This window comes from Temnothorax curvispinosus, unplaced genomic scaffold (genome assembly GCF_003070985.1).
Source record: "Temnothorax curvispinosus isolate PA1 unplaced genomic scaffold, ASM307098v1 QBEX01003323.1, whole genome shotgun sequence".
NCBI classification, from domain to species: Eukaryota; Metazoa; Arthropoda; class Insecta; order Hymenoptera; family Formicidae; genus Temnothorax; species Temnothorax curvispinosus.
In genome coordinates this window covers 486,056-513,506 of record NW_020213103.1, presented here as the reverse complement: position 1 = coordinate 513,506, position 27,451 = coordinate 486,056, and the positions used below count along the sequence as shown (strand labels likewise).

At 36.6% G+C, this 27,451-nt stretch overlaps 1 protein-coding gene across 7 annotated transcripts in view; it reads right to left on the bottom strand.

The window, feature by feature from the left end:
- Positions 1-3,607: 3,607 nt before the first annotated feature.
- The window catches only part of LOC112452369 (protein tincar), a 151,011-nt gene continuing 127,167 nt past the window's right edge, over positions 3,608-27,451 (bottom strand). For 5 of the 7 annotated variants that reach the window (XM_025012530.1, XM_025012532.1, XM_025012531.1 and 2 more), the window contains 8 exons: positions 13,304-13,903; positions 12,171-12,358; positions 11,453-11,646; positions 9,959-10,461; positions 9,430-9,625; positions 8,608-8,740; positions 7,437-7,643; positions 3,608-6,880 (listed from right to left, as the gene is read on the bottom strand). In XM_025012530.1, coding sequence (XP_024868298.1) covers positions 5,798-6,880; positions 7,437-7,643; positions 8,608-8,740; positions 9,430-9,625; positions 9,959-10,461; positions 11,453-11,646; positions 12,171-12,358; positions 13,304-13,903 — 3,104 coding nt within the window. In that variant the 3' untranslated portion in view covers positions 3,608-5,797. Of the gene's footprint in view, positions 6,881-7,436; positions 7,644-8,215; positions 8,267-8,607; positions 8,741-9,429; positions 9,626-9,958; positions 10,462-11,452; positions 11,647-12,170; positions 12,359-13,303; positions 13,904-27,451 lie in introns of all 7 variants that reach the window. The other 2 variants (XM_025012534.1, XM_025012535.1) reach the window with 2 other exon arrangements.

The window sequence follows — 27,451 nt, the reverse complement described above, 5'->3', positions numbered from 1 at the left end:
ACTTGACATCACTTTCGTTAACGGGTTAAGGTACGAGTGATTCAGGGCTGCGTGTCACATATGGCAATAGAGATCTTGCTCCTTGCTTCCGAAACGCCTCCGGTGCGGAGCCTTCCTCGACTGCATTACGATCACACCTACGTCTAGGTTCTAGCCGGATCTAAAACGAATTAGAGTACGGTCGCTGACGCTAGACGGTAAAAAAATATTTCTGCGAGAGGCAGCTTTTTGTATCTCGTCGCTGCTCTTGTTTCTCGCGCACACGTCGATGTCGACTATTATCTGATTTTAATCGCACGCAAGTATAACGAAGCAGAATTATCGTCGAGAACGGGGCAGGCATCCTTACAAAACATTTACAGACACATATAGATATGTAAATGCATACGAGAAAATTTTGTAGATACGAATTAAATAATAAAGGTGTGAATTTTTCTCCTTTTAAAGGAGATCGGAAAGAATAGAAATAGTACAAAAGTAATTTTATACTCATTTCGCCGAATCTCTCTCTCTCTCTCTCTCTCTCTCTCTCTCTCTCTCTCTCTCTCTCTCTCTCTCTCTCTGTGAATTCAGAAGTGCAAGTACAAGTACTTGTACAGAAGTACAAGTTTTATATTTAATTCCAAACGAATAAACTTAATTTTAGAATTTAAATTTTTTTAAATAAATTCTATTATCACTAAAATAGAATCTAAAGCGCGCCGCAAAAACACTGTGTCTTGAATGATGATTTTAAGATGCGTGCCTCATCGTTGACGATTAACTATTTTCTATGATGGTCGTCGCGATTACGCCGCAGCAATATCCGCCATTCATGGTGCAGTTATCAAAAGATAGGTTTCTTCTTTGTGCTACTACCATTGCTGTGTGCATTTTTAAAAAACTGTATCAGTGGCGATTGCAACGGCGCGATCAATAATGTATCGATTGTATATACACGAGTCAACGCTATCAGGAATCTCCGTTGAATGCCTAATAAATTATGGATGCTACTCGCAAGAGAGTTAATCCATTATCGTTTTTGAAAATACATAATGAATAAAGTACTTGACTTAATACTTCATTTTTTCAATACAAACATAATCTTACAAGTAAATTATAAATGTAAAATCATAATAAAAAAGGAAAAAATTAAATAAATTTTGTTTATATGTATACAAAATTAATAACTTTTGCCTAATTTATATTTCATAACAAAAGAAGTAGAGAATAAATGCAATAAGTTTTAGCAAGCAATAAGAGAGTGTTAAATTATATAAATTAGTCACTAAAAGCAAGAGATATAACAATAGATTGATTTAACAGAGTTGTGTATTTTAAAATTGAAAATTTATAGCTTGAATAAGTTAAACATAAGAGAATGTTGCAACGAAGATTTCTTGATAACGCACGCGCGCGTGAATACGTGGAAGAAAGTGTCGTGCCAAAGCATTTGCATTGAGGAAAATACGTGATCCTAGCGTTAAGTATATCTATTCTTCGAAACAGAATCAAGGGTAGCGCTATATGGACTATATAAGACTATAAACAGGAAAGGCAGAATAAATCTTTCCAAATTTAGATCCCGAGTTCTTTCTCTTTCTCTCTACGAAAATTCCCTCGTCCTATTTCTTCATCTACTAGCGTATTGAAAATAGCCCTTAAAAAATATGTTCGCACTACGTTGGGTACTATTAGAGCTCATTGATCATTAAGAAGTCTGGTCCAGCCCTTGATCGGTGCTTCGTGCTATTGCTTGAGTATCTCCTCGTAAATGTCTTCGCGAAATGCATGGTCCTTGCGAGATGATATGTACGATCGGCAATGACAAAGCGCTCGATAAGTCGTATAAAAGTGACGAACTTGCCGTTCGTAATCAATTTGTCGATCTCTTATGCTTTGATAGGTACTTTCCATAGCTTACAAGACAATACGGTTATTCACGATTCAAAAAAGAATCGGAACTCAAAGTTAAAATCTGCACTACGAATCGATATCTCGTGAATATTCAAATGCCGCTAATGTATTGTTACAGGATAAAATGTCTCCTTGCTATACATATATAGTACCAAGAACAATCATTACAACCCATTTAGATTTGCACTTGGATTACTCTCATCACATTTCCTTGTGTAATACCTTAAGTAAATGGAAAGCGCAGAATTTTCCAGAGTAAATCTCCCACGATTTCGTGGGATTACCTTTGCTCGTACAACAACTCGTATAACAGAAATATTCTATGAACAAGGCTTGAGAACACTGCTATTTCTAATACTGGAAGATATTGAAAAATACAGATATCTGGTTTCATATTGCATTGTCTCATGAAAAAGCATGAGTTCCGAACAATGCCGTACAAAGAACGCTCACACTTTCCTTTTATTGTTGTTGTTATTATCTTTTACGGAATGCGTAAAAATTTTTTCAACCGCAGTCACATGTCATACTGATATACAATCATAATACTACTTGTTTATCATTGCATTTGTATTTTTATATCGGTGATTACAAAAAAAAAATGCTATTGCGCTCACTATACGCACACAAATGAGTGCTATATTTCATTTCATTTACTTTCGAGAACTAATACGTACAATTTTATACAAAGTTGATAATATATTATAAAACATTTGACGATGACAATAATAATAATGATATTAATATTAATAATAGATAAGCAATGATACATAATAATAATAATAAATTTAAAAATATTATATTGACATAATTTGCAAATCAATTCTTTTACTAATAATTTTCATTTATATAAATTATGTATTAAATTTAATTTATTTATTTATTCTTAATTGAAGCAATGTAACTCTTCATTTGTCTGACCTCTCTTTTATATAACTTACGTTAGAGTCTCATAATATTCCTTCTTAGCCTATCGCAATCTAACGTAAAGCCAATTCGCTGACTTGTATATGCAATTAAATTCGTTTTTAAATTTGTTAAAAGCTAAATTTAATTACATTGTCACGAATAATTACAAATCGACGATACACATTAGCATCCACAGGATGTAACATTTTTTTAATATTATGGCATATCGTTGGGCGGATGAAATGATTTGTAATATTGACTTCCGAAAGATTTGTCGAAAAGCGAAAAGGAGATGAAACGAACGTTGTGTCATATTATGTGGCAATGTCTACTGCATTAGATTGCGAGAAAGACTTGATGTGATGCATCTTTATACGAGAACGGTCTCTACCATCACGCGTCTCATAGAATGATATATAGTCGCGAAAGAACGCAACTTAGCGAGAACGTATGCTTTATAATTTTATAATATATATATATATATACTATATGTACGCACGTGTGTATACGATAGCATACGCACAAGTAAATGCTTAGGTACGAGTAAACGAGTATGGTGATTACTTATATTGACGAAAGGACGAAATAACATGGCAGTTGAAGAAAGTAAATATAATCGAGATCTATAGATCTTCTCTCTCTCTTTCATGATTGAGTGGCAGTAATCGTTCCTTAACCCACTTGTCACAAGTTGCGCTTGTCTTTCTCCTCTTGCAATGCGCCAACGATTTATTTGGATACATATATATATTGCATTAAATATAAATACACTCGTTGTATTGTTATAAATAATGTAAATTGATAGAAATCAGGCGAAAAATTTATTTTATGTTTTTCTCTTCCAAAGAGAAACAATATAAAATAAAATGTATGAAATTTCGCGTGTGTATGCAGTTTTGTGCAGTTCTTCTAACAAAAGAGAGAATATTAGACTGTAAAGAAGTGCTGAGCCATTCGCAAATAAATAAGTAGCACGTATTATCTTCGCGGTAAATCTTAAGTTAGCTCTTTTACTCATGGGTTTTAATTCTATGGGTAATGAAACAGTTTCTTTCTTGTTCCTCGTCTAATTATGTGTGCTTATATTAATTTCGATGGCACTGCTAATATCGCAAATCTTATGATTACGATCGAAATGGCAGATTATGGTATAGCGTTATCAGGCCATAAGAAGATTTAATGTAACGGTATATTTGTAGTATATACCGGAAATCTCACCAAGGCCGAAAATCGTATGACTACAATCTGCGTCTGTGTATTTTACAGTCATATAAAACCGTCCGCATATTTATTTCGCACAGTATTCCTCCATAATTCCATAAATATTTAAACATACAATTCATAGAAGATTCGACAAACAAACATTTATCCTCGATGAACTCGATAAATCTATAAAAAGGAAACAAAAAAAAAAGAAAGACCAAAAGCAAACGCACAAAGAACGCATTGCGCATAGTTTAGATATGCATTCCAATGCGGGAATGCTTTTCTTCTTTTCGCCTTATCGCATACAAGTGACTCATCGCGTCGCATTTATAAACAAACAATTGGCAATGTACACAAATTACGTTTTTAACAAAATTTACAGTCATCGATGGAAAAAAGATCTTAAATGTTAATAGAAAAGCGTACGAAGGGGCGATCCGAGTTTTTTTCCACATTCTTCTTTCCTTAACTGCCTATCCTTAATTCACTCTATACACGAATTTTATTTAAGACAACACAATAACTTTTTCCGTATCTAAAATGGGATAACTATTCTCACTCTCGCCTGCCGTTCCCTTCCGGGATTCAATGCGGCAAAACGCTGATCTTCTCCGTTCGCTGTTATTCTTCCTCACGCCTCGCGATATAAGAACATGAGAAAAATGTGATTCTAGCTACAAGCACGCGTCGACACGTACCGAGAGATGTTCGCGCAAACTCGAGAAAGCACAGATCTATTATATTACTCATATTTTTAATTGTAATCTGCTTAACTCTCTCTTTTAAATTGTGATATATGTGCATTACTTATATTTTGCAATAATTCCTTATTGTTGCATGATTTAGAACTATTTCACATTATCCAAGATGAAGATTTCTTAACCGAGTCGTCTATTGTTTTACAATTTATATCACTATCCCTTTCAGTTATCCCTCTCTTTATTGCTGTGAGATTAAAGATAAAATGGGACATACGTCATAACGTATAGGATATGTATATAACGGAATTTATGTCTTTTAATTACTCGTACAATTATTAATTACCTCCATAAGCTACCTGTGGAATATATATAATCATTTATCATCGACTTATTCTTTTTTTACGTGTTTACATTGATGCACATTGCTCATTCAAATGAATGGAAATTTTTTCGTATATACGCAATTTATGCAATAAACTCTATGTTAATATCATAGACGCCTATACATAAATAACCAGGTAAAATCTGACCGACATATCGAGTATCGAGATCAGATTGTAAAAAATAGAGATAATCTGTATTTTAAGGAATGCCACATGCATTTATTATACGTTAACAAACGGTAGAAATTGATATGTCGTTTTAATCTTACTGTTAGTCCGATTCTTTTTCCTTAAAATTTCAGCGTTTGAGCATGCGATATGAAATATACGTAAAAGCTTCCTCCCTAATGGTCCATTAAGTAATGCAACATACTGAATGCGTATTGCAATTTCGTGAGTCCTAGAGATTTATCGATTCCAAAGCAAAATATTCGCAGCTTGTCTCGAGTTCGCGCAAAAAGCTTCTCTCTCTCTCTCTCTCTCTCTCTCTCTCTCTCTCTCTCTCTCTCTGTGCCTATTTCATTTCTATCACTCTCATTCATCAGAATAAGCATTTGGGGAGATCATGATCGTGACATCGGTACGCTTGCCTGGAAATTGCGATCCCCTCCGATGTCATTTGTCATCACGAAAATGTTATTATGAAAATACCAGGTATTACCTAACGCGATACGAGTTCATGCAGTCTTTGCGCGTTTTATTTTAGTGCGGTAAACACGTGTCGGAGTCTCCGCTGCTGGCCATGGAGAAGTTCGCGGAGTCTCGGTCGCTCTGTCTGATCTGCGCGGTGGCCGTGAGCTTGCTGTTGCCTTGCGGCATCTGCGGGAAGGTGTGATGGCCCGGCAGGGCCCAGGGTTGGGTATGCAACTGCACCGGCGGAAACCTCTTGACGAAGGGATTACCAGGGCCAACGGCGGTCGCGTGGAGCAGCCTGACGCCGTTGTGATGCGACGGCAGCGTCGTGTGCGCCGGCATAGTGGTGTGGACCTGCGGCGGCACGAAGGTATGCCTCGGCACGGATCCGCAGCTGCCGGTGGAGCCGCCGCTCATGTTCGCCGCGGCCACACTGTGGGACGCGTGCGGCAGCGGCATCGTGGAGCAGTGAGGATAGGTGACGATAGGCTGCGTGGGATAGTGCGGCAGAGTCGCCGAGGAGGCCTGTATGCGGATGTCGTTGCTCTCGGTGAAGGAGGTCATCCTCATGTTGGTAGACCGGCCGAACGGTTCCTCGTTCGGATTCAGTGGATCCGTGAGCTTCGTTCTCGAGAGCTTGCGGCGGATCACGACCGTCGCCTCATTCGGGTTCTCAAGAATGACCGCCGGGCAACCGGCGCCGATCTCGTTGCTAGTGGTATTGCTGTACGGCGGCACGTGGTTCACGTACTGCGGCGAAGAGAAGGACTGGCTGGTGCCGGGGCGACTGCTGGGCGGCGAGAAAGTCGTGTTCGCTGTGGGTGGCTGCGTGCCACGCTGAAGGGAGCAACTGCGCCATTGCTCGCGCGGCTCCTCGCGCGGCTCCCCGGTCAGGTCGTCTACGCTGGTCGCCCGACGTTGGGAGCTGCTGTGGCTGGCGTTACTGGCGTTACTCGCGTTACTATGCACGCCGCTTGACGTCTCGCTGTTACTGCTGGTGTTGCTGTGACCGGTCACCGAACCGGCACCGCCGCCGCTGCCCACTGCGTCCAAGGGCGGCGAGTTCGAGGAGTCTGAGCGTGGTGTCAGCTCCTCGTGCGGCATCCCGGAATCCGCGCGGCGCAAGCACCGTGGCGTCTGTCCGCCGTTCATCTGGAAAGTTCCGTCGCTGATTTACGATTGCGGTTCTGGCTGCAGTTGTAAAAGCGACGAAAGCACATATAGCGCGAGAACACATATCATAAGGAAGGACGATGCACAAAGATACGTTGAAGTAACTACGTATAATCTTCTGTAATATAAACTGCGTTTCTTTTTCTTTTTGGCTACTCAGGATATACAAGGAGTAGAATTGCGTGCGAAGTCTTGAACATGTCCAGGTAGCAAACTGACGTTATTTGTCGCCATTTTGATATCAAAATGACGTCTTTGCCAACATTTCGGTGTCAAAATGATGACAAATAACGTCAGCTAGCTACCTGGATTGCAAACGATGAGTGAGATTGTCGTTGCATTATTCTGTAGAAAGAATTTAGCTACGATTTGTCAAGAGAAGTAAAAAAATGTCCCGTTATCCAAAAGTAAATTATATATGATTTTACATTTTTAGTTATCGATTGATGAGTGCGAGTACTCATTGTCAGTGCAACGACAGTCTTATGCCTTCGTCTACGTGAACCAGACAATGCGCAGTTAGGGTTGTTAGTACCTGGACATTTGTAGTTAGTGGCGCCGTGGCAATATCGGTGGTTGGTGCGGAAGTTGGAGTCGGAGGTGGCAATGGAAGCGGTTCCTCCGCGGGATCAGGTAGAGGATCGGGGGTCAAAAGGGGCGAAGGATCACCCTCCGACGGTTGTAGGTCACGACTCGCACTCGCGTAATAAGTCACTTGATCGTCGTTCACGCACTCGAGCAACTGTCAAAAGGTGGCACCGTTAGTATTCCAGAGGAGACGTTTTAGTTTCATGCGTATAGCGATAAAAATATTAATAGATGAAAATAATTAATATTAAATAAACTAAAGTTGCGACAAGATAGCCAGGCTTTATATCTAATTATTAAGCTATGAAAAATGTGTATAGCTGTGTATAAATGTGTATATGTATATATATATATTTATATACATACATACATGTGCACATATAATTATATATTTAGAAAACATGTTCGCTATTTTACATATATTGACACATATTAATTATAAAGACGCATATGTTAATAAATTATATTTTAATACTTTTGTTACATGTTTATCAATCATATCAAGCTACTTTATAGAATTATTACATATGCATTATTCTAATATTATTAATCATAATAATATTACAGTTATATTAAATAAAAATATTTAAGTCATGCTTATTATCCATTTATTCTAATAAATTCCACATATAATTATATTTGTATTACAAGATTAGTTAATAGAAAGACACACATAGTTAATTGATGTTACGTAAAAGTACACAAATAATTTTGTGTGTATCTTACATTCCTGAATTTAGGTATACCGTCCCTATGACTTATCGGCCATCTTTGCCACTGTCGAAAGCAAAGAAAATCTCTAAGTTAAGAGTGGCGGGAAGAAAGAGAGAGAGAGAGAGAGAGAGAGAGAGAGAGAGAGAGAGAGAGAGAGAGAGATAAAAAATGAGAAGAAAGCGTATTTGGTGCAATCAAATAGACCATAATAAAATAAATTCTTTAAATAAAAGTTGACTGTTTCATCAAAATAAATAATAACATGTATAATAACATAAATATAAGACGTTTTTAAAATTAAAAATATTATCTATGTTATGTTCCGCGTACGGAAAAATAATTTAAATAATTCTTTTGTTTTATGAATCACAGAAATAACTTATCGGAGTGTACATATAGTTTACCTTGTTTTCTTCAGAGGTAGAATCATCGGCAGGGTCCAGCGAAGTGATTAACGGTAATTCACGTAACGTGGCGTAATCTCCATCATCGTCAGGCCCGCCGTCAGCGACGCCTCGTCTGGCTTTTCCCTTATTACTGAAATTCAGATGCAATAATCAAAAAGCGCCCTATGTTTTCGTGCACACAACGATTGCCGAAGAAATTCAAGAAGGGTGGAGAAACGGTGACGGAGTAATTGCTTTGGATAAAGTATATCAAGAGGAATATATATAGGTACACAGACAGATAGACAGAGATGAAATACGAAGATATTCTTGAAAGCTTTACCCGTACATTAGCACATATATACGATGACAATTAAAATTCAAAACATTTGAACATTGATAACAATAATAGATAATAGAAGAACCAAATAGTAAAAGGTGAGAGAGCACAACGTGAATCATAATTAAATATTAAAGTGAATATTGTGTACATAGCAAATTGCAAAGATAAGGAAGCAGAATATCTAATGGTCCAATAGTTCCAATGCATCGTGCTTTACCGGAATAAAAACCAAGCTTGCCAATGTACAAAAATATATACTGCCATTGCTTTCCTCAGGGGATATTTTTTCATTTCATAAAGATACGAAGAGAAAAGAAAATAAGCACTACCATAATCTAATTATACCGTTTGAAAGATGCCGCTTCATATTTAATACTTTAAAAGCTAGAGAAACGTGGATAAAGTGCTACTTGTATTACAAGTATAACGTGGGCAGAGTGGTGAAAGCGTAGAAACAGATACACAAAGACACCAAGAGGAGGGAGGAGGGTAGTTACCGCGAGCCTGACGTACTAGGCAGGTCGTTAAAGGTGACCTTATGCTTGAGCTTCTTCCAACCCTTGTCGGACGTCGGTGCACCGCCGGTGTCGCTCGGGGATTGTGTAGGCGAGGGACGTAATTTCGGCCTAAGCCAGTAGATCTGCTCATCACCGTCAGCCGTCGATTCGCCGTCGACTCCGTCGACGTTTCCGCCTGCAACGAGCGCGGAAAAGGATAAATCGCTTTCAGGTATTAGCAGCGCGTACTTTCATCGATCAGAGTTTTAAGCCCCCGTGGTTCATTCCATTTCATGCCCGACAATTCGCATCCGCCGTCTTTTCGGCTTCATGCGGAAAAGAAAAGAAAACACTCGTTCTTAAGAAAAATTCTGTTACATTGCACGAAACGTATAATCGGATACGAAACAACTCAATCTTCCAAAAATGTCATTTATCTAATAGTAAGCTGACGCAAAGTGTCCGAGATAAGAATGGAAATCCGATTTATCGGATTCCGGAAGGCACCTTAGCCGGTACTTTCCATTACCTTGCGATCGGGCTTTCCTCTCCATAGCGGCCTTCTGTATCACGTTCATGATGGCCCTCTTCGGCGACGTGTCGGCGATGGTGTAAGTCCTGCCGTTACCGACGACGAGCAAGGGCGCGTTGGTGCCATCCTCGTCGTCCCTCGCCGACAGTAGGTCGACGTCGGTCACGAGCTTGACCGACCTCGCGGACCTCACGGTGGCGCGTCCGATGGTCACGCGCAGCTTGAACGTCCATCGTTGCTTGATGGTGAGGAATATCCAGAGTAGCAGCCAGAGGAGGAGATGCAGGATCATGCCGATGATGCAGGCGAGGATGGCGCCGTCCAGGCTGCCGCGATACACCACCGTGTAATCGTAGAGCAACGGCGCGCCGCAGATCACGATCGCCAGGAACACGACGAACGCGGCGCAATGCGGCAGATAGACCCAGCCGTTGCCCTCGCGGCCGTCCTTCGACAGGATCACGCGACGCTCGCGTTCCTGATTCAGAAACGCCGTGAACCTGCACATCATACGCCGCGCAATTAAATGTCTGCAATATCGCTGTCTATATAATTGAAACGAGAAAAAATGCGGACGAGCTATTTATATTTCGAAAATCCCATTTTGGTGGATATCGCGGATTAACTTTAATACATTTGAACAGAAATAAACTTTGAATTTAATATAAAACTGTAAATCCACATTCAATTCTATAAATTTTATTTTTTGCAAATATTGAAGAGAATTGTTCAATTTTATATTAAATCTATTTTGTTAATTATATATTTTAAATATAGTTAAAATAATAATACTTTCTACTTCATTATCTAAATGTGGACTATTTTTCTATCTTTTTAGAAATATAACTTAATTGGAGTTCAATTGTTGGAGTTCAACACATTGTTCCCTTTAAAGATTCTTTTAGAGTAAAAAATATACTACCAACGAGATTGTTAATTGTTATCCTTTGTTGGATACTACGGAAAGCCGAGAAAAGAGGATTGGACTGTATTGAGGAAACCATTGAGTTTCATACTGAATAATAACAGTATCGCGGGTAGGACGCTTGTCTGTATTACGCGTACAAGTGCTGTTTCAAATTAGCGAATTAGCAAGTCAGATAAAAGCTGGATAAAAGAAAAGTAAAAATTACGAAATCGTCGAATTCCGCGAAAAGTATTGATGCGTTTAATGAAGAAAGGATAAATTATTAGGGACGTACAAACATGTATAAATAAAAATAATTATTTTATCCTCGTGTTTTAAAGCAAAGCGTTGGAAATGTTCCGCGAAAATTTAATTGACAAGTGTCTGGTTTATCGTCCTCGCACGATGTGATCCTCGCATAATCTAAAGAATAAGTAAACTTGTTTCGTTACTCTTATCTGATAATGGAGGATGGGCCAGATAATTTTCTTCGCTAAAGAAAGTTCCGGCAAGTAATCTCAGTTGGAGTTTAATCGAGATGCGGAATAAAAACTCGCTATATGCATAAAACGCTAAATATTTACCTGCCATGAGCGTAGAAGTACATGACCATGCTGGAGCAGAGCACTAGAAAAGACAAAAGGGCGAAGAGCACGAGAGTTACAGGAGGATCTAGCAGAAAGTAAGAGTCTCCAAATATTGTCGAAATTGTACTGGTTGTCGGCACGGTGCGATGCCGAAGATGCGGCAGAACCTTCAAGGCACCTACCACCTGAACCTAAAAATATGTATATACTTAATGAAGATATCATTATCGTTGTTATAAGATACATGGAGAAACAAATATCTAAACAATTATATGTATATTATTGATAGATGAAACTTCTTCCTTCAGAGTGTAAACGCGAACATAATTTTATGCGCAAAGTTGAAGAATCATTTTTCTAAATAATGTAACAAAAAAGAAATTATAAAACTTCAGATTTGTATTATTGTTCTAATTTTAATAATGGCTTTACATTTTCTCCTTGAATTTTTTAAGAGTTCCTCTTTGAACTTATGTAAGTTTCTTATGTAAGTTTAAACTTATGTAAGTTTTCCTAATAAAATGCAGGCGCCGTATTTTATAATACATTTCTCGAGAATTTCCGACGTTTCTCGGATTCCTTAGCGTTTTATGAACTTTTATTAAGTTTTCTTGTATCCGCAAGAGTATCTCGTATACGTGATAGCGGACCGACTGAGACGTTACCGAAGTTTTCCGTGAGTTTTAACTAGCATCGAATACTTTGCGTTGCTTACCTTGTAAAGGACGGACATTCCAGCGTAAGCCAGCAGACTCTGCGCTGAATTTACGACCAACTGCAGACTGAAAATCGTACCCAATGCTTTGTTGCATGACCAGAAGACGGCAGGGTACCTTACCGAGTAGACGCCGAGTGCGACGGCGTAATTTAGATATTCCAGAGTAATCGGGCCGTATGACTCGGCTGAAAAATAAAGTACGAGACGTGTTAATCCCGTTTTAAATGCGTTTTTTCACAATATTTATTCTATCACGGTGTGGAGTCAAATTTAATTATTCGGCACAATTATTTTACAAGCTATTATAAAAAAATGCGTTATTCTTTGCTTCATAAATTTTACCACATGTCTCAGTAGTCGAATTGGTAAAGACGCCAGCCACGGATTGTAGAGAGATTCAGGTTCTCTAACTGAGGTGATATTTTTTTGCAATAAATTCTTTACAGTGATTTAATAAGGATTTATTAAATAACTTCAAAAATTATGTCGATTATCGACTTAAGTATGTGAATTTACTGTTCCAACAAAGAGCTGTGTTTTAAATTTAAAGAGAAAGATCGATAAAAATCAGCGCGCAGTTTACTAAGTTTGGAAAAAAATATGCAAACATAATATTATTATTAGATTATCAAGATCCAGCCTAGACTGTAAATAGCATTTTCTCTAATTGATTATAGTTTTTATATAATCGTTCTCTGTGATATGATTTATGATAACATAAAATGTTTCTCCGTTTTCTTAGTAAGCTCAGTAATTATTCTTATTGTTTTCATAATGCCTGTAGCTTTATTGATTTTTTCTCTAAAAATATTTTCTGGATTGAAATATTTCTCTCATTTTAAGAAAAAGATGATTAATATTTTCGTTCCCACTGTAACCATATGGCTACGTTTTACGGAATAAAGTATTACTATGCGCGGTCTATATTTTCATCTGTTTATAAACGAATATCTTTTTTATATTTTTGCGCCTAAGTTTCTGTGTAAGTGAGTCACAAAAAATAATTTTGATATTTTGAAAACATTTAAAAACTTTTCTACATATTATTTTTATTGCAAATACTGTTAAATAGCTTAAAAAAGAGAATTAAAAGCGTCACAATTCGATGTATAGATTGATGGTCGGTTTACCTGCTTGAAGCTCCAGATTCAAATTTTCGGGATGATCGAGATCCGCCAGACTATTCATTGTTAACGACATAGTCTGAGCCGTCATGTTTCCACCGACGGCTTTGGCAGGTTTGGCTGTGGTGGATAGCCTTGTGAGATTCTTCGCCTTCGATCTGTTCTTCGAACTGCCGTTTCTGGTGATGGGTTTCATGGTTGGACGTCTCACGGTATTATTTTTCGAGAGCGATGTCGTTTTCGGAGTCGTTGAAATCGCTTCGGTGCTCGTCGTAGACTTACTGGGAATCGTACTGGAGATCGAAGTAGTGTGGGATGAAGACGGATCTGTGACGATTGGATGGAGAACGGTCGAGAATCTAGTAGTTGTCTCGGTACGAGTCTCGACAGCATCAGGAAGCGCATCAGGAATGTTTGTTAAACTAGATGTTGGAGTGGTGAGATCATCGAGGTTCTCGTTAATACCATCCTCCGGGGTTACGAAAGGTTGAGGAGTTACTGAACCAGTCATGGTACTGAAGTTGCCGATCGGGTTCATGAAGCTTAGCAACACCAAGCGATCGCGATGTATCACCATCCAATCCAGATCGGTTCTCCATATGGCATCTGTAACAAGTGATAAAATATTTTTTGTCTTATTTTATTGTTGAGTAAAATATAACAACGTTAAAAAACCTTCCGCAAATTTTGTTATTTTTACGATTATAAATATACTTAAAGTCTTTAATATTTAAATAGTCTTTTATATCCTGCATGTGCTATTGCTTGCAAATTTTATCTTGTTAATGCTTGTAACAATTTAAGAGTCTTGAGAGAAAAAAATATGCGATAAAAAACAATATAATGAACATTTCAATTAAATACTTTAATAATACTATTATTAATAATTAATACAATTTTTTTAATAATACATTTATTTGTAAGCTTTGGTGCACTTTTATCATCTAATGAATAATTGTCACTTTCCGAATTTTTCAATTTTTTGTGAGACGTAATTCAATTCGATTATCTTTTAACCACTTTGCTGGACGATCTTTTTTGCGATATCCTGCTTTATAACTGATTTTATTGCATACAGTAAAGCGATGGTGAGCTTGAAAAGGGACAATGGCAGCACGAAACGTTCTTCGATCGAGTGACCCTCGAAGAGTCTCGTGGCAGAGTGTTCCAGAAAAGATAAGTGTCGTCATGGTATCAACCATCGGTTTGCGTTATATTTGGTCAACACTAGATAGTCTATTTCGCGAAGAAGTGAAAATCAACGAAGATATTACATTTAATATAATTATGTAATTTCTTGTTTACAGTTTATAAATATAAAATTACTATTAAATACTAATCAATAGTTACATAATTAAAATACAACAATAATAATTATAAAAACAAAGTTATAAGTACCAATTTTCTGAAAATAATTATTTAAAATTTAATTTAAAGTGAGTACTCGGTTAATTTTTATTCAACACAATTCATAACTAATTAATATATATTATACATTTTTTTAATGCAATGCTACGAAAAATTTGTGACTTTTTTCTCACGTATTTCGGCTCATTAAACTTTTACTTGCTATAGGTTTCTTCACGGAAGTTTCTAAAAAGAGCTTTGAATGGATATTAAAGTGCGAAAAAAATACCAATATATCGATTCCCTGTCTGAAACAATTCATTCTCCTCTGTCTCCAGCATTGGTAAGTCCTTTTTTTCCTCACCACGATTTACCGTAAGGCGCTTCTGAGGTCTTCTTAAGTTTCGTTTTCGTCTCGATCTGTTTCTTATTGGCTTCGCTTCCGTTCTTGTCGCTTTTAGTTGCTTTTGAACTTCGCGTGAACATTATCGGTTCAATTGAACACAATCAAGGAACAAGATTTTCTTAGTTGCTATAATATCAGAGAAAATATTCGAATATCCGTCGCTGTTTTAGTTTGTTATTACATGCGCATCCGGAAGCATTAAATATATCTTTAAGAAAGCTTCAAAATTTACATAAATAATAAAATACAAAACCGCATTGGAAAACTTGCGATATTAAAATATAAGAACTTTGGTATTGCTTATACCTATATAAATTTTTGATTGTAAAAACTAGTTTTAATTAATAATGTGAAGAAAGCAAGAAATTTATGGTACACAATATTTCATTAATATAGTTTTTAAAATAGATGTTATAATAATTTTATATATAAAATCAAATGCAATATAGTTATTACAAATTCTATGTGTAATAATACAACTTACTCACATTTGTTTGTTTTTATAATAAAAGAATTAATTTTTCATTTTCATTATCGATACCTTAAAATAAAAATAACATCATTAGATACACCGACAATGTCATTAAATATAAGCGTGAATTATTGAATTGATCTTTTCTTTTTTTGACAAAATTCATTGTGCTAATATCCTATACTAAATGAATATCACAGTGAATTTATTTTATCGCAGATGGGAAATTAAATCTGTCCGTCTCAGTAATTGATTTCAGTTAATGAGTCCTCGACGAAACTTCGCCGTCTAACATAATATTCGCTCGAATATAATATTGTAACAATATCGGCAATTCACGTAGAATGATTAAATTTTAATTAGACCTATTTTCGACAATTAATTTGCGACAAATAATTCGCCATAAAATGATGGAATTAAAGAACTTTTTTGTGACGAATTGTAATCTAACTAGATCTGGAAGGAGAAATTATGGTTATAGATTTTCTCTTTACGAGATCATGCTACTGTTTTAATTAAAAATTACTTGATTTTATGTACTCTATATATTAATATAATATTTATTTTATTATTTTATAATATTAACATACTACATATTAGGGGTATTCAAATAAGTTAAAGTTTAACGGTTTGACAGGTTATGTCGGGTTAAAATCGAGTAAAAAGTTAATTAATTAACTTTGGGCGCGCTACTCTTTAAGGTTATGCAAAATGCATAAGTGTTTCATTAACCTATCACATTAATCTTTGGGTTAAAAGTGTAAAAATTAACTTTTTACCCGACTTTAACCCGACATAACCTGTCAAACCGTTAAACTCTAACTTATTTGAGAGAATACCCCTATTAATATATTATATAACATAGTAATATAATAAAAAGAGATATTTTTTAATTTCATGATATTTGTCTCTTTTGTGATTTATATATTACATGTTAAATTGGATTTATATATTACATATAAATTACATGTTGAATTTAATGCTGCAAAAACGTTTAAATTCAGCAAGTTGTCGGATTCAGCGAATCAAAACGGGCGTAAACCGTCGGGATCTCACGTGCTCGTCCATGTGTTCCCGATTCTCTTGTAAATGGACAACACAGACCGGTGAATGCTGAGAGAGCGAAAATCACGTGGGAAATCCAGACGAAGGCACAAAGTCGCGCTTAATTGACCGTCCCTCACATTCTGACCATTTATCCTTTCCTCAGGGTTCGAAATATTTTTAGCCTTGGAATACGGCGTAATTACAGCCGGGGGATTAAACTTGTCTCAACCTCCGAGGCCCCACACCGAGGTTCCGCATTCTCAGTATCTTTAATCCCACCGGGGGATGAATGTAGAAGGGGTTAAGTCGCGAGAAGGACAAAAATGCGGGTATTCTGCAGCCTTAAGTCAGATTACGTCGCTTTGATTCGATTTTCCTCTTGCAGCGACAAACGTCACCTGGCAATGTTAAACATTGCATAAAATTGGAAATCCGAACGAATTACAAATGTAAGAGCAAACATAGTCAACCAATAGTATTAAAAATAACTATTCTGCAACATAAAAAACTTGTACATGTATGTACGAGTAAATGTAAAATAATAGTCTCTTTCTGTATCTCTTTCTCTGATTTTTTATCTCTATAATTTAGAAAAAACTGATACATTTTTAGTTTATATTTAGAGATTGTTCCAACTTCTCAACTTGTAATAAGGCGCATGTACAGAAGAAATTGTCTCTTGTTCAAAGTTGTTCTACTATATATTCGAAGTACGTCAATAGCTACCTCCTAGAGGAAGCATAGTTGTTCCTCTTGGAGACTTCTGAAGAGGAAGAACAATTCTGCTCTTCCAGACAGACTTTTTCTTCTTCTTCTTCTTCTTCTTCTTTTTCAGACAGACTTCAGAACGATTTTCTAAAGACTACAATTGTTGAATATCGAACGTACGTGTGTTACACGAAACCACAACCGCTTGAGATCGAAAGTTTAATATAAATTGAGAAATTGCAGTTAGTTAGTCTTTTAGTTATCATAAGTGAGGTAAAAGGCTTGGTTAAATTGAAATGTGTTGATATTGGCTGACGTTGCGCGCTTAATGAGCATAAACAAAAACATTTCTGTGTAAATCGATTGCATATGGACGTTATTATAAATTTACCAATTCGTGTAATTGTATTATATGACGGTTGCAGTCAATGAAATTTACGTTCTTGGATAGACATATTTGATCGGTTTATTTTACATGTTTAATGGTTTATAAAACCATATCGTTTTGTGTATTTTACGTTTCGCATTGTCTGCTTTTGTCATAAAGTTTTCATTGTTTTAAACAGTTCTGTCCTTTGTTTGGATGCGGTATTGTGTTTTCATTTACAACGTATCAACCCTATGTGTTCTTTTTAGTCCAAGAGCTGACGACACTTTTGGCCAAGTGATTTTATAAATCACAATTTTTCGTTATAACCTGCGTGGACGACTCTCCTTCGATAATCCGAACACCTGGCTGGCCGTACTTAGGGGGTTTAGAAGTACGCAGGTGAGAAAAAAAACGGATTTTTAAGTCATAGTATAAGTCTTAATTTTTATCGGATATTGATAATAGATCACTCAGAAACATGCAAATAAATTGCCAGTTTGATTGCTCGGGGGGAATTAGTCGCCAGGCTTAATTAAAAATAATTATTTTCAAGTTATACTATAAAAGCTGGGTTTTTTTACTAACAAGTAAAGTGCTAACAGATACCATCCAAAAAAAGGCAAGTAAAAATTTTGGTGGCAACATCTCTAAAAAAATTATTGAAAATGCACAAAGCCGGCGCGCGCGGAGGGGTCTGATGATGGCCTCAATTGTTTTTAGCGTCCATGAGTTTTTAAAAACGTGTATTTTAACTATCATTATCGTATCAATTTATGAAAAAATTGATAAATAATAAATAGTATGTAAAAATAAGAAAAATGGCTTTGCTCATTGCTGGCGCAGCGTTGCGTTTTTTGTAAAGATAGTGGTGGTAGTCCAATTATCTTTTTTTCTGAAAAAACATTATTGAAGTGTCGAATTGAGAAGGGCCGGCTACATTCTTAACTTTGCGTGGTTGACGGCGACATAAAGTCATCTGCAGTAAAGGAAAATAGTGAGTCATCCACGGGCAATAGCTTACCGTATCAAAATGTATTCATGGATAAAAGTTAGTTAAAGGAAAAAATACGTTAATTTTCGAGACCAATTACGCATCGATCGACCCGACTTCTAGTCTTTAACACATTTACAGTTATTTAATTTTACATATACATTTAATTTTTTTCATAAAGAGGCTTGCGTTGCATTTTAATTTATATTTAATAACACGATATTTCAGTATTCTAATATCGCGTAACATTGCCTTCGTCAAAATGCTACCTGAGCAAAATGGGACTTTTAGCTTCGTGGAAAATATGCCATCCAGAATTTTAGGTCGGAGCGAATATCCTGCACGTATTTGACGATCTGCGTCTCAATTTAAAAGTGTTTAGAAATAATTAGTTGTCGTAATACTTGACTAATTACAGTTAAAGAAAAATTAGTATTGTAGTATCAAATAAACAGCAAAGTTAAATAATAATAAAAGAAATAATAAGAGTAATAATAAGAGAATAGCGAAATTAAAGTTATAGTGGTTAATATCTTAATAGCCGGATAAAACCGTCAGACCCCTCCGCCGGCTTTGTGCATTTTCAATAATTTTTTTAGAGATGTTGCCACAAAAATTTTCACTTGGCTTTTTTTGGGTGGTATGTGTTAGCACTGTACTTGTTAGTAAAAAAAACCCAGCTTTTATAGTATGACTTAAAAATAACTATTTTTAATTATTTTTAATTAAGCCTGGCGACTAATTTCCCCCGAGCAATCGAACTGGCAATTTATTTGCATGTTCCTGAGTGATCAATTATCAATAGATAAAAATTAAGACTTATACTATGACTTAAAAATCCGTTTTTTTTCTCACCTGCGTACTTCTAAACCCCCTAAGTACGGCCAGCCAGGTGTTCGGATTATCGAAAGAGAGTCGTCCACGCAGGTTATAACGGAAAATCGTGATTTATAAAATCACTTGGCCAAAAGTGTCGTCAGCTCTCCGCCTATTTCATTTATACAGCTTAAATATATTTATAAGAGAAATATATTTAACGCTTAGAGAAATATAGATGTTGACGTTAGCTAAACTTGTCTTATGAAAAAATATCATTGTTAGATCAGCAATGCGTTCTGTGCGCTCTTATCAATCAAATTTTTCGATGCCGCCGAATTTCGTATTTCAATTTGGATCGATCTAATGTTTGCTATATATGCAGAAATTAAAAAATTAAAAATTATAAAAAGATTATATGTGTATATAATATATATCTGTAATAATAAAATGGAGTAATAATAAAATATTAACATATAGATTTTTTGAATTTATTTGTACTTTTCTTAAAATTATCTTTGCCTTCTCTTTTTCCATAGATTGTACAAAATTGTACACATTCCTGTATCTTCTAACCTAATAGATATTTTTAAAAATACTGTCACAAAATGAGTAGGCCACCATTGATCTAAACACCTACGCTATATCATGATGTAATAATAACATCATATTTTAATATAAACGTATTTATTTAGTTCTTAAACGTCAGCATAAGGCTTTATATAATTTCAAAGCATTTCAAATTACTAAAAATAATGGACTAATTAACGGAAATTATATTACTTTAATAAAGAAAATTACGCATTTTACTTCCACACGGACGTTGTAAATAAATTTTTACAAATAAAAAAAATATTTTGCAAAGCTTTTACTTCAAAGCCATTTAAAAGCCAAGATATTCCTGAGGCTGTTAAATAATTCAACTGTGATATAAATGCAACTAATTTGCACTATGCAGTATAGTTAAGAATGCATTTCATACTCGGAAGATAATATACAGTTACCTCCCCTGGAGGTGAGGAATCTCTTTTTGTTGCGGACGAAGCTGATCGGGGTCGAGAGAAGTAGATTCCGGTCGTGGCAGATAATCTTTCCTCCGCGCGTATGCAAGTCGCGCGGATGCGACTCATCGAGTCGCTAACGGTCACGTTCAAGTTCATGAATACAAGAGAGAGCGACGTCGAGACCCAGCAGGAGTGCAGGAGGGTAGCTGCCGGCAGGTTGCAGCTACCCCTGACCCCCGCGACCAGAGCCACCCACTTCTCTCGCGCACTGCCGAGAGGGAGAGAGTCACGACAGTGACCTTTGTAATGGCGTTATCACGCCGGCTCGGTATTCCAGCTCGGTAGACAAAACTGCGCCGTGCCGCAGTTCGCATTAATGTATAATGGACCGATCGTACGGCGTTCCCATAGCAATATGACTTTTGCGGGCGATGCGTTAAATCCTCCGCGCAAAAGTACGCTTCGTAAGGGCAAAGGGCGTGGGATACTGGCGTATATTTCTTATCGGGTATGTCGTTAATTACTCAGCATGCTTCGAACTTTAAGACCAAAGGAATTGACCTTTTTGTAAAATAACAATGGACAGGTCACCATGCTGTTGGTAATGTACTCTCGCTTATGGAGAACTGGACATACGGATGTGATATCCATTATGTATTTGACCCAGATGGACTTCACAATGGATGTAAGTTAGATTATATATTTGCAAATAGAAAGGGGAAGAGAGAGAGAGAGAGAGAGAGAGAGAGAGAGAGAGAGAGAGAGAGAGAGAGAGAATTCTACGCGCGTTTATTTCGACAATATAAATCTCTATAGATTTAAAAACGCATCGTCCGAACGCGAACTTTTCGTGACCCGATCACGCGCTCGCGCGGTTTAAAAATTATTCATGTACGAAGCGTATGCGCGGGTAATGTATCGTTGAAGCGTGTTATTGGCATTATCGTTCGTATGATGCCTCCGCACGAGAACGATGCGCCACGTAGAACGGTAATGATAACACGCATGCATATTTTACGGGATATCGGATGCCGGAGGAATTGCCCATGAAACATGTTGCGCTGCGTTTGAGTCTATGAATATGAGATGCGCGTCGGGAGATACACTTGCGCCGCGCAAATGCGCGCATGACAAACATCTTGCGCCCACTTGCGCGATGCAAAAAGTATGCAGATTATGCATCGCGCATGTGATTATACATAAATATGAGAAAAAATTTGTATGATTTTATACGATGCGGGTATCAGCTGTTGATTGCGCATGTGATTATACAATACATAAATAAAAAAAAAAATTTGTATATGACTTTATGCGATGCGAGTTTCAGCTGTTGATGAAGTATAATAAGTATATCATGAGTCTTTAACGTTTGACACCAGATTAATTGCAGTAGACTGCTGTATAAGACGGATTCATATAACACGGAGTCGTATAACACAATGAAAAATTTTAATATTTGTTTGTTTCAAAGCAAAATAAAAAAAAACATTTTATTATAACATCTTTAATATTTATTTTACATTTTTTGCAATAAACCCTTACATCTTTTATAAATACGTGTTTCCATATGTATACATAATCCACATATGTATAACCTGTGACTCGTATAACACGGATTCAAATAACACTGAACGCATTCCCCGTGTTATACGGAGGTCTACTGTATATCCTATTTTTTTTACTGGAAGCAAGATTTGATTAGAAGTTTTTGATAAACTTCTAAGAGTTAAATGTAAAAATTTAATTATTATATTAATCAGTACAAAGTGAGATAAATAAGTTACATAAAAGATTTATTTAATCTTGGCATCAAAATCTAAATAATAAGAGTTCTATTTTTGCAGATTAAAATAAATATTTAAATATGTATATTGATTTCTATATATCACAAAATTTCGAAGAAAAAACTAGAAGTTTACTTTTCTGTGATAAAGCCGCAAACATTCATTAAATTATTTCGCAAGGTGTGCAGGAAACTCGGTCGCGATCGCCGACAATTACATTTCCGATTTTGCCGCTTGCGCGTGTGACGCGTATGAGCGAGCATCACACAGCTCATAAACCACCCCGGCACATCCCGGCACTTCCGGCAGCGCAGCGGTACTTCCCCGTGCGGGATGCGTTCAACTAAATCACCGATAATGAAATTGCGTAGCAAGCTGGGCGATAGGCTTTCGAGCGTGTTGGCGTGTCGACCACGATAGACAGGTGCCCCGTAGGTGTAATCGGCCGATCGGTCGATCCGGAAGACGAAGGGGCTGGAGAAATGGGCGCGAGAGCACGCGGGAGGAAAAGGGCGAAGTCGGTCGGTGTAATTTTATGTAAACTAATTATCCGCTAATTCGGTTATGGTCAACGTGCGCGGAATAGAGCCGTCGGGCGGTGCACTGCAATCAACCCCGCAAGGGAGACAGCGCAGGGCAAACAGAATCAGCGGGTTATAGAGAGGACAGAAGCGAAGAAAAGCGAGAGAGAGAGAGAGAGAGAGAGAGAGAGAGAGAGAGAGAGAGAGAGAGAGAGAGAGAGAGAGAGAGAGAGAGAGAGAGATGCAGAGAACGATATAGGACCTCGCCGTTCTTCCTTGTTCATCGTTCCCGCGCGGCTGTCCCTTTGTTTTTTACATTCACACGCGTGATTTCCGTCCCGTGAATGCACGAAAATGAAGAGAGAAGTCGTTTACATTTCTTGACAGCTGCAGTTGCTTATTCAAATTATTTTGTCTATGTTTCGCACTTCTTGGTGTTTTGTGAAAGAATCCTTTAATGCGTTTATGTTGGAGCAGTGATAAGAGCTATAAGTGGCAATAAGAACGATGCTAAAAGCTAAACAAATCTATCTTTCTTTGTATTTACAATGGAGCTGTGATAATAGTATAGTTCTAGCTATTAACTGAGGTAAACCGTTTCCAAAAATGAGTGATACAGAAGAAGAATTACTATTATCTTCAAATATTTAAAAATGGTATGTTGGAAAATGTCTACGTAAAAAACGTCAATATTCTGTACGTCCTATTAATACCAAACGATACAAATTTGGGGAATTTCATCATTTACAATGACTTGAAAAAGTATTCACAAAATTTTTTTAAATATATGCAAATAACGATAAAAACTTTTGATTATATTTCATTCAAAGTTTTTAACAAAATTAACAAAACATGGTGCAATTGTCATACGAAGCCAATTCTTCATGAGGAACGATTTTCTATAGTCGATGAAAGCATAGAAATAGACAATTTTCTTTCTCGACGCTCTTATCGCTGAGCTCTGCGCGCTGTTTCAATATAAACACATATAAAGCAATGCATTTATTCTCGCTGCTTCGCTAGTATCGCCGCTCTTATCGTTTATCACCGCTCCAACATAAACGCACCCTTAGAGTATTCATAACGCCTTTTTTCCTGATACTTATTCAATTAATGAATATACATAGGTATGTGATTTTGAATTCATATTAATAACATAAAATAACATAGAATTTAATCGTTATTGAAACTTTTGTTTCTTCTTCTTTTTCTTATACGTTTATTTATTAATATATCCCACAAGAAGATAAATGTATTTCATTATTGGCGAAATATAAGTCAGCTTGGTTTTCCATGGTACTTAACTATTTCACTTCAGTTACAATTATTATGGTAATATGTTTTGTCAACTTAAAAAGAAAAAGAATTTATTTACGTTCACAAACGTAAATAAATTTGCATAAGAGAATTAATGCTACTTTAATGCTAAACTAAATATATGCGTATTAAAACAATGCACCTTTGTGTTAAATCCTTCGTTGAGATTTTACGTTCTTCCGGCTTCACGTAAAATATCATAACACCTTGTCCATTTTCGCCGTAGATATATCCCTAATTGAAAATTACGTCGCTATTATTATGCGATAAAAAGCCGTCTCTCCCTCGTGAAATGTATCCGAGAGAAAAAGCAGCTCATTGCCGGTGCAAGTTGCGTTGTGAAATTGCATCAATTCTCGGCGAGGGAAACGGGACAGGAATCGCCGCGAGCTTTCAAAGGTTTAAACGAGACGGGGACGTTCAAGGAGGAGGGATTTTACGAACGGGAAATCCTGCAGCAAACTGTATGCACACACCTGACCGATCAATACACGAGCGAGGACGTAGCCAGGACGAAGTTACCCTGTTACATCCCCGTCTGCCTCTTCATCCCGCACCGCGCGAAAACTTTCGCGGCGATAACGCAGTTAAAATTGGAAGCTACTTTATTGTCGGGGTTATCATTAAAAAAAGAATAAAAGATTGATCTTCGGTGGCTTATTAGCGGAAGGGCGGGATCGTGGTGTAAAAACTTGCGGAAACTTGGTGACAGAGGGAGATTAATGAATTTTAGCCGAAATTGAGCATTTTTATCGCGCAAAAATCTTACGTGTGTTCGGGAGATCGTGGTAAACCAAATATACGATTTAAATAATTCGCGAAATTCTATGTCAAGGCTTAAAAAAATGGTACCTTTGGTCCTTAATTTTAAAATTGCTTCAAGCTTCCGCGTTTATTTCCATATTGCGTGACTTAAACGCATTCGGACTATGCCAACAGTTTTATTTTCAGGGACGTCGCTGACGTGCTCGTGACTTTTTTTCCTTATATAGAAAGTTTTTTATCTAGAACATAAAATAGTTTCTGTGTAACGTAAAGTTAGTATTTTTTTATAGCACAAAACTTATCCGTGATTGAGAGATAATCTTTTTTCTTATTTCTTATTGTGTACCATGATTTCATTTCACTTTCATTTAATCGATTTCCACGCGTATTGCATATAAATAAAACGAAATGTGCCGCCAGATATTATCTGACAACTTCTTTGTTTATAAAATCAACGAACGAAGGCTACCTTTCCCCCGAGTGATTTGGAAAGTTTCATAGCGCGCAATGTTTCATCCATACATTTACGAGGAAGGGGAGTTCGAGGCGCTTAAATATTTATGACTGTCGAGGAATATCCACGACCGTCATTCCACCCGCGCCTCTTTATTCTGATATTCAAACACGCCATCTGTGTGATTGCAAGAGTCCGTAACGGCGTCTCCGCAGCCGCAGATCTATAGACTTCGGCTCTGGTTTTGTTTGCAATCAGTAAGCAATACAATAAGATTTCATTATTTAAAAGTTAAATGCTCTAAAATGCGCGATAAATTATTTTCCGTGGACTCCCGTATATCATTGTGTGCGCCAAATATATATATATATTAGATATATATCATAAGATATTAGATATAGCTTAATGATATATGTATAAGCTTGAAATTATTTGATAGCAAATTTTGTCACCACAAAATTCTGTATTTTTGAAGTATAAAGACGTGCATCGCGTAGCTATCAAAAATTAAATTGGCAATCTATTAAAAATGCATTAACGCAGTGATAACACCTACCATGATTTGCATACTTGTGATGTGATGTAGTTTTATAGAAGAGTGTAGCGTATTATTAATAATATTTCCAGAAATGTATTATGGATTGTATTTTACGTAAAATCACCAGTAATTAATAAAACATTTAGCTTAAATTACATTCGTTATGTAATAAATTATCTTTATTTGAAATAGAGCTTCGGATTGAAACGGATAAACGCATTTGGTAAACCCAGGAAAGTTTATCTTGCGCGTAATCATTATTTTTCTTCATATTTCTGCAAATTTATTTTCTAAATCTAATGCTAACTGATTACAAGCATCATTAAAATTCTTGCTTAATGGACTGATGCTTCGCGCGCGAATAGACGCTTTAAGAAAGTTTTCAAATTATTCCGATGCGTTTGATCCACGCAGTTATACCGGTTCTAGCTCTCCTTTTCTTCTTGAATGCGTCATTTCACGGAAACGGAAAGGAATCTCACATTTCACGATCCTTGAAAGTTCATAGCAGGCGAATCATTAGCGCGTGATCCCCATTAGCAACAGGTATAATGAGCGAACTTTGACACCATCCCGCCCGCCCGCCCGCCCGCCCGCGAAGGTTTACGTTCGAGAAATTCTCTTCCGAGTTTCACTAGAATCAATCAATGCGTTAGTCGATAGTCTGCGCAGAGAATTGGATATGCCACGAAGAGCTCTGGCCAGGGGTCGTCGATTGTAAGATTTTCCGAGCGGAAAAGCGCGTCGAAAGTTTTCCTACGGCGCGAGTGCGAGAAAGGGATCGGACATAATGATAACACGGGTTTTCACTTCAACGGCCAGAATCGCTGGGATACGGATGTCGATGCAAAAGCAACAGCCGTCGGTTATCTGCCTGTCTTCCCTCTAGCAGAAAAATCGAAGCAGGTGTAGCTGGTACTGCTACAGGTGAACGATTCGATTTCCATTCAAAATTTTTGCTATCACTCAAATATATTTAGCCATAGGTAATACAGTGTTACGTAATCAAAGTAGAACTCTTCTATTCTTATTTTGTATTATGCAACAATCGTGTTAATAAGAAAAAACGTATTGCATTTATATAAATTTAAGTTTCTTTTGTAATTATTTCGCATGTTTGTATGTTTAGGATTTATATATTCTTCTTTATTCTTTACTCTCGAAGATTTGAGTGAAAGTATTATAATTATTATTCGTCATTAAATTCTAATCTTCATATATAGTTTACTTAAAATAGTTAAAATCAAACAAATTAATTGCTGATAGAAAACATATAATAATAAGAGAAAATAAGACCTTTATAATATACAATCAAATTAGACTAAAAGTCATTTACGGTCCGAGCTTAGACCTTAGTAGCCTAATAAAACCGCAAAAAAATTAATAAAATAACGTATTTTCCGTTTAAGATGCGAATATATAGTGCGTATTATGCATAACGTGAACAACTTCGTGACTTGGCGAAGATGTTATAATGACAGATAATACTGAGAAACCACACCAAAGAAGTGTCGCCATTACGGAACGTAGGTGGATGCAAAAGAAAATATTTACTTTTCATTCTGACTTCTCGAACAACTTTGCATATAGCTTTGCACGATACTCTAATGAATG